An 11,228-nucleotide genomic window follows, 5' to 3' on the forward strand; every position below is an offset into this window, starting at 1 on the left:
CTCCCTCAGGCCTGGCTCTGACCTGAGGGGTAGGGTCTCTACTGGTTGGCCAGGGTTCACCCTCAGGATATCCTTCAGGGCTGATGACCTCTCAGTGGTTTCTATAAACCAGGGCTGGAAGAATGGGCCTCCTTCCTGGCCTGAGATGGCCCAGGAATGGGAAACCCAGTGATGGTCCCTGGGTCCATCCTTGACTCCCCACTGTACCTGCTTGGGTACACACAGATCCCCTTCCACATTGAGGGGGCTCTGGGACTCCCAGAGGGACTGGCCTGGCTCCTAGGTTCCCTCTTAAGCAGCCAAGAGGCCTAGCCCAGCCCAGAGCTGTATGTATAAAGTTTGGAGAAAACTAGTAAGAATCAGAAGACTGAATTATGCTCAGACCAGCCTTACCCCGCCTTGCACCCACATGCTGTGTGAGCTTGGGTAAGACCCGTCCCTCCCTGGGCCTTGGTCTCCTTGTGGTAGAATGGCGGTGGGGCAGGGAATGAGCTAGGGGATGGGTGAGGACCCCTATAGCTCCCAGACTGGGGCCTTGTTAAGGTGCAAATTCCTGGGCTCGCCCCATCAGAACTCTGGGCCCGGGACCCTGGAATCTACGTGAAGTTGGAAGCTGAGGCGGCCAAGTCCTGTCTTCGGGAGACGGAAGCCAGCAGTGTGTGTCGCCAGCAGGTAAGGAGAGTGTGATGCTTTCAGGGGTCCTGAGAAGCAGAGGAACCCCCTAGCAGCCCAATCCCCATCTTTTAATTTCTCCACCTTTCTGTGGATGCAGGGATGTGTCCCCCCCAGCTGCGTGTCTGTTGGACCCCACCGGCAGCAGCAGCAGAGGGACAGCAAGGAGGCTGCACAGGTTACAGCCAGGTTGCCCCCATCCTTCGCCCCCTCGTGCTGGCTGTTTCACTTGTTCAAAGGACAGTGGTGGTGGGGCTGGGACAGCCTGGGGTGGGACTGGGGGCCTTGTTACTTGAGGAAGTATTTTCAGAGTCCCCCGCCCTCTGGAGTTTCCAGTGGTAGAATAGAGCCCTGTCTAGCATTTGACCAAATATGGTGGTATCTCTCAAGAGCTCGAGCCTCAGCCAGCTTCTCAGTTATGCTGTGGAAACCTGCCCCGGACAGATTAATCTTGTGACATTCAGGAGCGCCTTGCACCCTGCGTTCTTCCCTCGGTGATTCCTGTAAATGGCCAAGAGTGGCCCTGAGTAGGACGGTGCAGTCCTGGATGCCTGTTCACCGTGTCCCTCCCCTGTCCTCTTCACACCCCCTTCCACCCCCTCCTCCATCCCCCGGATGCCGGCAGGGTGGGGGGGGACTTGCTCGCTCACATTCAGCTGGGCTGCTCACTCAAGGGGAGAGATCCAGACCAGCAGGGCTGGTCTGTTCAGCCCGTGGTTCCAGGATGTGTAGACCCTGGGGTCATCTGAGCTCATGAAATTGTGGCCAGAGCCTGTGAAGCCCAGAAGTCTCTCAGCCATGAGGGTGGGCCCGAGGGGGTAGAAAGGAGAGTTGGCTGAGCAATGAGAACCGTGCTTTGCTCTGATGCTAACGTTCCCAGTAACAATTATACAATTATTTTATAATGATAACATTCATAATAAACAGCTGTGTTTATTGAGCACATACTATGTGGCACTGTGCCAGTTGTTTAACATGGGTTCTTTCCCTTACTCCTTGTGGCAGCCCCGAGAGGTGGCTACTATGACATCCCCATCCTAGAGATGGGGGCACTGAGACTCAGAAAGATTTCAGGGAGAAATGGGCCAGGCCACTGGCGATTCCCGAGTACGACTCCCATTTTACAGGGAAGGAAACTGAGGCTGAGAGAGAATGGAAGTCACAAGCAGCCACACAGGGGCAGGCCCTTGGAGTGGAGACCTTCTCTACACGAGGGGGAGCGTTGCATCCGGAAGGCCAGGACAACCGACCGTGAAGTCCTCACGAACCCGTGACTTGGCCTGCGTGAGAGCACACAGATTCAGAAACATGTTCCTAGCAGGCCAGAATTGTGCAGAAAATATGCCAAGAATAACAGAGTGGGGTGGTGGATAAGCCCCACATGGGGACCAGATACGAACCCCAGCTCTGTCATCTCTCACTCATTGTATAATCCGAGACAAGTCCTTTCTTCACCCTGGCCCCAGTTTCCCCTCCTGTGAACTACCAGTGTACTGGGGCCACGGAGCTCACCTGAGGCTGGCTGAGGCCAGAGTGCCTGAGGCTGTTTCCCTGGGAGATGGGGCCTGTGTCCCACTCCTGGCTAGCTCTCTCTGAGAACATTTGATCTCCTGACCAACGGACAGCCTGTCCCTCCTCCACCCTTGCCCCCTTGCCATCCCCCAAACTAACGAAGCCGATTGTCTCAGGCGGCCCTGTGGGTGCTGGCTGGGCGGCCGGCCGCAGGCCACAGGCGGAGGTACCACCCGCCAGAGCCCCATCAGACACACAGGGCATTGTCCCTCAGTCAACAGCCCCTGGGCACCTCGTCCCAGCTCCTGGCCTGCCCCCACGCCCCTCACCGCCTGCCACTGCGCCAGGCCCAGCCAGCTGGGGGCCCAAGGCTCCCAGGCGATGATGAGCCCACCCACCCACTCCCCCGGCAACCCCCTGACGAGCTATAATTGCTTCGCGCCGTCCTGTTGCTGCCATTCTCCTGGCGGAGGCATCTGGGGTTCCAGGCGGGTGGCAGCTGCAGGCCGATCGCCTGGCTCGCAGGATGGACTGGCCACACAACCTGGTACGTGACGATTCACCACTCCACCCCCATCCCTTTTTAGGGCCTGAATGTTTCGTTACTTCTTCTCTATTGATTAATAGCAGCCTCTGTTTGGCTTGGAATCTGCAGAGGTGAGTTCTCCCTCTGTCCTCTCCCCCAGGACACGAAGGAAACAGAGACGGGTCTCAGAGGCTGCAGCCATGGCCAGTAGCTCGGCTCCTGAGCTGCGCTCAGCCCCATGACACTGAAGCCCTTTCAGGCCAAAGGCATCTGGGGAGATCTTGGCCATCTCCGTTATCGGGGTTTTTCCAAAGAGCCTCTGGGTCCTGAGATCCAGGCTGTGTGACCCTGGGCAAGTCCTTCTGTTTCTCTATTTCCCACCTATAAAGGGAGAGCCAGAGTTTAAGAACGCCATGTGAGAAGCTCCGATGAGAAAGCCTATTGTTAGGGAGACATTTTTCTGCAGCAGAATCTAGGACCAAAATGGAAGAATTCAGCCACTTGAATCTGTCATGGATTTTGTGCCAAGAAATGGTTCTGCCGAGAGGGGCTCTGCCGGAACTTGTTTCTAAGGGTCAAGACTGGCTGGGTAGATTGGCACGGGCTGTGTGGGTGGTAGGGTGAGGGATACAGGGCAGGTGGGAGCCTGGCTAGATTCAACGAGGAGATGAAATTCCCCCTAGAGGGTCCTCCCTTCTGCCAGCCCTGGCCCTCACCCAAGTCCTGGCCCTTCTCTCCCGGCTTCCTGAGGAGTCTGTGTTCTGCTGGGCTCCCAGGTCCTCTGCCATGTGAGTGAGAGGCTTTCCTGATGCTCCCAGATGTGGACGGTCGGGTGAGGGTGGACAAGGGGTCAGGCAGGCAGAGGGTCCGGGTGTGGACGAGGGGAGCAAAGCTGTCATGGAGGCCAACAGGGATCCTTGGCCATGACCTGCCCACCTCCCCAGCTGCATCTCCCAGCCTCTTCTTTCAGCCTCCTTTCAGCAAAGCTCTTAACCAACTGAAACTTCATTTCACACTTTCCTTCCCCCACCCCATACAATTTTTAGGCTCCCTCTGCCCATATCTGCCTCTGTCTTATCCTTCAAACCTCACCAGACACGCCCCCTCCCCAGAAAGTCTTTGCAAGACCACCCCACTGCCACAAGGCTAAGCGGGTGGCCCTGCTCTTCTCTAACCACACGCTGTGTGGTCCCATCCACACACTGCTGCTAGCGAGCCTTAGGTGCACGTTTTCTTGTTCGCCGTCTGTTTTCCTTGCCAGACTGTAAGCGACAGATGGGCAGGGATGGTGACAGGCATTCATTCACTCAGCAAATGTTTACTAAATACCTAAGTGCCCAGTACCGTGCAGACACAGGGGACGAGGCAGTGTGTGGGAACGGATACGATGCTGGCCCTCATGGAGCCTGTGCTTGGTGTGGGCCCAACATATGAAAGAATCACATGTATGCACCGTAAGGCTACAGTCACGCAAGAGGCATCAGGTGTTGAGAGCCCAAGAAGGTCCACAGAGGCCTCCCTAAGGAAGTGGCACTGGAGCCAAGACCTGAAGGGTGAGAGGCAGGACTCTGCAGGGAACAGCCTGGGCAAGGTCCTTGTGCAGAAAGGAGCATGGGGAGAGGAAGGTTTGCGAGAAGGCCCGAGGCTGAAGCACGGGTGTGAGGGGCAGCCAGGAGTGATTTGAGGGAGGAGAACTCAGCAGAGGTCTGGCCTGGGCAGGTGATGTTAATAGGTTTGCATTTCAAACACCCATCCTTGGCCAGGGTGTGGAGAATTGATTGGAAGGAGACAGGGGAGGATGTGGGGTACCAGGTAGGAGGCTGGTTGAGCTGTCCAAGAAGGGGAGGCTGGTGGTACAGATAGTGAAGTGGATGGCTGGGGAGATTTTTTTTTTTTGCGGTACGCGGGCCTCTCACTGTTGTGGCCTCTCCCGTTGCGGAGCACAGGCTCCAGACGCGCAGGCTCAGTGGCCATGGCTCACGGGCCCAGCCGCTCCGCGGCATGTGGGATCTTCCCGGACTGGGGCACGAACCCACGTCCCCTGCATTGGCAGGCGGACTCTCATCCACTGCGCCACCAGGGAAGCCCTGAGGAGATTCTTAAGAGGTGCATCAGGACTTAGCGATGAGCGTGGTGCATACATGCATCTTTACACATGTGGTGGGCTGGTGGGACTAGGCCAGGGCGTGACAGGTGAGGGTGGCCCCGCTAGAGGCCTTGCCTCTTCCTTTCCCCTTCCTTGGGCCCCAAATCTTAGCCCAGAGGGAGACCTGGCTCTCCCACCTTTGACCTGTGGCCTTCCTCCTCAGCTATTCCTTCTCACCATCTCCATCTTCCTGGGGCTGGGCCAGCCCAGGAACCCCAAAGGCAAGAGAAAGGGGCAAGGGCGGCCTGGGACCCTGGCCCCTGGGCCTCACCAGGTGCCGCTGGACCTCGTGTCCCAGGCAAAGCCATATGCCCGCATGGAGGAATATGAGAGGAACCTGGGGGAGATGGTGGCCCAGCTGAGGAACAGCTCTGAGCCGGCCAGGAGGAAGTGTGAGGTCAACCTGCAGCTGTGGCTGTCCAACAAGAGGAGCCTGTCGCCCTGGGGCTACAGGTAGGCCAGGCTGGGCAGCAGTGGGTAAGCTGTGTGTTGGGGGCTGGAGGGGATGCCTCGCCCACTCTCCCTGTCATTGTAGGAGCTAAGACCTTGGATTTGGAGGCCTGGGTTTGCATCCTGGCTCTGCCTTTTACTGGCTGTGTGGCTTTGGGCAAGTTGCTTAGCCTCTCTGAGCCTCAGATTCCTCAACTATAAGTGGAGGTGATAATAATATCTACTTCATAGGCTTGTTATTAAATGAGATATCCATGCAGGGCACTGCCGTTGTGTTCTCCAAGTCTCCAGTGAAGGGCCTGCAAGGCCTTCCCCAAATGTCACGTCCTCCAGCTCCGAGTGTCTTGTACACACCTCTAGTTACAGCACTTCCAGGCAGCACTGAGTTGGCTGCGTGCACATCTGTCTCTCACGCTAGACTGGGACCATCCCAGTGCCTGCATCAGAATCATCTAAGGATTCTCATGCCCCATTCAATCAAAATCTCCAGGGATGAGGCCCAGCAAGTGGCATTATCTACATCTCCACATGGTTAGGATACACAGCTGGGCTTGGGAATCAAGACCTGCTGCCCCTAGGGGACAGGAGTGCTGTCTTAACTTGGTTGTAGCTCCACTTCCCAGCACACCCCCTGGGCACACAGAAGGGGCCATGTGTATATGTGGAGAATAAATAATGAAGCAAAGGACTGACCCTGAAGGGTCCTCACTCACGAACCCAGGCCAAAGATGTTTAGCCACACACCTTATGTCCTGAGACTCTAGAAGAGCATGTTCAATAGAGCTTTCTGTGACAGTGTAAAGTCCAATATGGTAGCCACTAGCCTCATGGAACTACTAAGCACTTGGAATGTGGCTAGTGTGACTGGGGAGCTAATATTGATTATTTTAAGCTCAAACAGCCACATGTCGCTAGTGGCTCCCATACCTGGAATGTGGCAACTGGAAGGGTCCATAAAGCTCTTCCGAAGCTGGGCTTCTACTTTACTGTGCCCATGACTTTCTTGGGGATCTTAAGAGTATGCAGGTTCTGATTCAGGAGGTCTGGGGTAGGGAGAGATTCTGCATTTCTAACAAGCTCCCAGGTGATGCTGATGCTGCAGGTCTGCAAGCCCACTGCCTTTCCTCCAGCACGGCACGGTCTTGCTGTGCAATCAAAACCTGGGTTAGGAATGGCAGGGGCATCGGGGGTGGGCACTAATTTGTCTTTACCACAACCATCCTTCTGCCCTGTGCTCTCTCTTGCCTTCCCGCAGCATCAACCATGACCCTAGCCGCATTCCTGCAGACCTGCCGGAGGCGCGGTGCCTATGTCTGGGCTGCGTGAACCCCTTCACCATGCAGGAGGACCGCAGCATGGTGAGCGTGCCCGTGTTCAGCCAGGTGCCTGTGCGTCGTCGCCTCTGCCCGCTGCCGCCACGCACCGGGCCCTGCCGCCAGCGCGCAGTCATGGAGACCATCGCCGTGGGCTGCACCTGCATCTTCTGAGACAGCCCTCCCTGCACCCCTGTGCCGAGCAAGGCAATGAAAAGTAAAGGCTGTCTTTTGGAAAGCAAGACTTTGGGTTTGCTCCTTGTGGCTCTGAAGCCAAAACCGGGTGGGAGGTAGATTTCGATCAATGTGAAGGAGGATTTTTCTATCACCCAGTGTTCTCCAGCGCTGAGATGGGTTATTACAAAAATATTGCATTTCATGTCTACCATTTAGGATAGTTACTTTCTTTAATTTGGGTTTATAAGCCTATATTTCAGCCACGTTATTGGAGCTTGGTTGGTATAAACCTATCTAGGAATGAACAAGAGTTGATTCTCCCCAGTTAAGTCAAGGGCCATTGCAAAGAGGCCCTTTAGAAGCAGTGAGCTCCCTGTCTCTGGAACGGTCCAGCTAAGGCTGAGCCTCTCAAGAGTATTGTGGAGCGGATTCCTCCTTTGGGTAGGGTCGATGATGTACATAGTCTCTTTCAACTCAGATTCTCTGCATGTCAGAGTTAGATCCAGAGAAGAGCCTCCAGGTTGCCAAAGAGCAGGGGTTTTTAACCTGGGCCAGTGAGCACCTAAATTTTCACGTGGGTATGTCTTTCTGGGTTGGAGACTCCTGGCTTTGAACAAACACTCAAGAGTTGAGAACATTAATGAAGATCATTCTTTCATCCAGCCTTATCCACAAGGGGATCTGGTTAGACGGTTTGCTCTATCAGTGGTTCTCAAACTATAGCTAGCACTGGAATCCCCCGAAGGGCTTGTTTAAATACAGATTTCTGGGCCCCACACACAGCGGTTCTGAGTCAGTAGGTTGGAGGCGGGGGGCTGAGACTTCGCCTTTCTAACGCAGTGGTTCCCAGGTGATGCTGACGCTGCTGGTATGGGGACCACGCTTTGAGAACTACTGGCTTATACCAAGACCCTTTGCTGATCAAAAAGGCAGCGTGGACTGACTTGCCCTAAAGCCCCTGCTGGCTCCTGACCCCTGGATGCTAATTCCAACCCCCTCTCCCGTTAGCCCCTTGCAATTCAATCCTCCCCTGCCCTCCTAGCTCCTGCAGCAAATCCTAAGTCAGCTGTTCTAGGGGCTAAAAATACCTTCCCTCTCCGAAGACAGCTGAGGGGCTCCGGCTATTTTCTGGGGGTAAGGGCCAACAGCCAGCACAGGAATACTTTGCTCGCCTGCTCTAACTTCAGTGCCTGAAGCAGCTTTAGTTCTGAATGTTTTCAGGGTCTAATTTGTGAAAGGGCAGTGGTTTGGTATGTGCCTGTCTGGGCTGGCAAGTAACTTACCTTTTTTGGTATTGTTCTAGAGTGGATACTGGTTAAAATTACCCCAGGAAGCTTCGGCCTGGTTCCAGACACATGGAAAGTAGACTTCATGTGCCAGCGCGTGCGGATGCCTTCAGCAGCCGCTTCTCCTCCCTGGGGGGTTGCTCTTCTCTGAAGCCCCTGCAGCCTGCTCTCCAGGCCTTAAGACTTCAGCTGAACACAAGGGACCATGGCCTCCAAGGCCTTTTTGTGGGGTAAGGGCCTGGGAGCCCCCCGGGTGCCCAGGGCATAGGGATCGGGTGGGGAAGCTCCTCATCTGGGTGGTTCTGGCTGTCCTCCTCCTACCAGAGCATCAGACACACACAGATGCTCAACAAATGCCGGTTAGTTTTATGCGGATCTTGCCTTTTCCTCTTTCTGGGCTTCGGTTTTCTCATCTGTGAAACGAGCAGGTGGGATTTAGGGATCTCCAGTGTCTTTTCTGGTTTTATTATTCTGTGACTTAGGAGCTTGGCCTAGTGAGCTTGGGCTGGCAGCTGGCCCTTCCCAGTTCCGTGGTTTAAAGGCAGCAGCAGGGAGTTCAGGACCTTTGGACAGGCAGGTCTACACTACCCCAGAACCTCATTTGCTCTAAGTGGATTTCATGTTTTCCACTGTCTGGTGAGAACCTCCCACTCCGTGAGAACAGAGGCCTCGTTTAACTCCTTCAGTGTTGCACGTGCAACACCTAGCAAGTGCCCGGTGCAAAATAGGGGTGCAGGGCTTGGTGAATGAATGAATGCATACATGCACAGAAGCCTCTAGAGGGAGCCCACGCTCTGCCCTTAGCTTTCCCTGTGGCTGCTTCAAAGGTGGGTCAGGAGCAAGGCATTCCTCTCTCCCTCACTATTCCTCACCCACCTCAAACTCTACCCTCCACAGCCCTCCTCCCCACAAAGTGCTGAAATTTTGCTTGGCTCACCTGCTCTAGGTGTGGAGTCTAGGGGTGAAGCGTTAAAAGTCTACTGTGTTGCACCCGGGACTACTGAGGTGGTGTGGTCTCTTTCCTGTTTTGTTTGGCAGATCATAGAGCTCTCTCTGTCTTTGCAAGTGCTCTGTCTTCTCCCAGAGAGCTGTGGGCCCTTGGGGGCTTCTTTCCTGGCCTGAGAAGGCTAGGGTGGCCCTGGTGCCAAGGCTTCCTGCTGGTTCCCATGCTCCCTTCTGATGCCTTCAGGAATCTCTGGCCTTTCCTTGTAGGCAGAGAGGCGGTGGGATCCAGCTCTCAGGTTTGGGCTTGCGGAAGCAGGCAGCGTAGGCATTTTGGCCTGCTTTTGGTCTGAGCTGTTCAGGCCTGCCTACCCAGATAAAGGAAGTTTCTGAAGGACCAGCCAGCTCCACTGCAGCCAGGCTGAGGATCAAGTGTATCTGCCCTGGTTTGCCTCTTCTGTGCACACATCCTTAGGGATGCGAGGGACGGGTGTTATTAGGGACAAGTCTGGTACTGGCCTTGGTCCTCTGGCCCAATACCAGCGATCATCGGTTACAGCATGACAGCCCATAGCATCTTTATTTCAAACACAGGCCATGACATACTGTAAGAAGTCATTACATACTGATTTCATTGGACCTGAGAGGAAGGGGAGGGCACAGCCCCCTCCTGAATCTGGTTGTCAGTGTACCGCTCTCCAACACCCTTTCTACCCCTCTGATCTTAGAGTTTGGAGACCACCTCTGCCCCAGGGGTGAGACTTGACTGTTCTAAGCCAGTCGGTTTCATCTTATCGCCTGTGTCCCAGGTACTGGTGCAGTAGCTGAATCCTAAGCCAATCAGCATGTGGCATTCACTTGGCCACAGGAATTGGTTCAGTAGGGGCCCAATTTGGCCCAGAGCCCAGACTTTGCTTCAGGGGCCATGGGAGAAGACCCTTTGATGGCCATCTCTGACCATGAGAGAAGTGAAGGCCACGCTGGCATTCCACAGTGCTCGATGCCTGCCCTGTGCCTGGAGTTTTATGATAACCAATAAGACCCTTTTATCGCTTAAGCTAGTTTGAATTTGGTTTTCTACTACTGCAACCAAAAGCATTCTTACTGATGTGTCAGCCTCATATTTCCTGTGACCAATGAGTGCACACTACTTGCACTTCAAAGGTACCATCTCTTTTACTACCATCACTTCCGCATAGTAAAAACAACTTCAGGGGCAGTTTGGGCCTCTGCCTCCTTGAAGGGTATTTTGCCCCATATGGAATTCAATTAATTTTTGAGACATTCAAGATTTAATCTCCGTTCTATGAACTCATCCAGAGACTCTGGGCAAATTCTTTCCTCACTTTGGACTTTTTATCTCCATCTCTACCAAAAGAGAGAAGTTAGCTGGATGCCCGCTGGGGCTGTTCCTGCTGGGAATTCACAATGTCAATGTCATTTGGCAGTGTCCTGTCATCCTGGGGATCTGGGCCCTCCCCCGAGCCAGATTTAGCAGGTCTGGATGCGACTTGGGCATCCAACCTCCGAAGAACTCCATCTCAGCACCTTCTTTTCTCCCCTTCCTCTTCTGGGGTGAGTGCTTGGGGGTGAGGCACGACTGCCCTCCACCAGCTGGGAACTTGTTTTCTTATAAGACAGATCCACGTTATTACTCCTCAACTCTTGCTTAAGGGACAGAATGGTCACTTCTTCCAGGTGCCAAGGAAAAGCTTTCCTTTTCCTTTGGCCTGCTATGTTTCCCTTTTCCCACTGGTTACCAGGAAGCTTGGAGCTATACTGCCAGCTCTGCTGGGGTAACCGTTTCTTCCTTGTATCCTACCACAGTCATCTCCTCCAATATGCAGTGTTTTCTAGAGGCTTGGATGGTGTCTATTAAGTTCTTAACTAGGTACCTTGCATCTAGCAAGCCTACAGTTAAGTAGGAGCTTTAATCCTGTCTCATGTTTTCTCATCTTCCCTCTATTTGTAACCATCTGGTTACATATGTTTCATTGTAGGTGTTGCCTCAGATACATGTTGGGAGTAGGCAGGGGAAAACAATAAGGAAATTGGATTCAGAGTTCTCTGCCTTATATTCCCTCCCATAGTTATCACTGTCTCCTAGTTAGAAAACCAAGTCAGAAGCAGCTTAAGATGGATTTTTATTTCTTCTTAGAAAAAATAAATAAATGAATACATTGGCTTGAATGTCCTTCCCCCGC

The 11,228-nt window shown here is 53.9% G+C and overlaps 1 protein-coding gene across 1 annotated transcript; it reads left to right on the forward strand.

Moving 5' to 3' along the window:
• Positions 1-2,661: 2,661 nt before the first annotated feature.
• On the forward strand, positions 2,662-6,793 carry IL17B (interleukin 17B; the record flags this gene model as incomplete). Its single annotated transcript, XM_082835588.1, has 3 exons — positions 2,662-2,731; positions 5,020-5,309; positions 6,562-6,793. Exons 1-3 carry the CDS (start codon positions 2,711-2,713, stop codon positions 6,791-6,793), a joined length of 543 nt encoding a protein of 180 aa, XP_082691714.1. The 5' UTR covers positions 2,662-2,710.
• Between the last annotated feature and the right edge of the window lie 4,435 nt (positions 6,794-11,228).

Source organism: Leucopleurus acutus (assembly GCF_964270905.1).
Source record: "Leucopleurus acutus genome assembly, chromosome: 3".
Classification (NCBI taxonomy): Eukaryota; Metazoa; Chordata; class Mammalia; order Artiodactyla; family Delphinidae; genus Leucopleurus; species Leucopleurus acutus.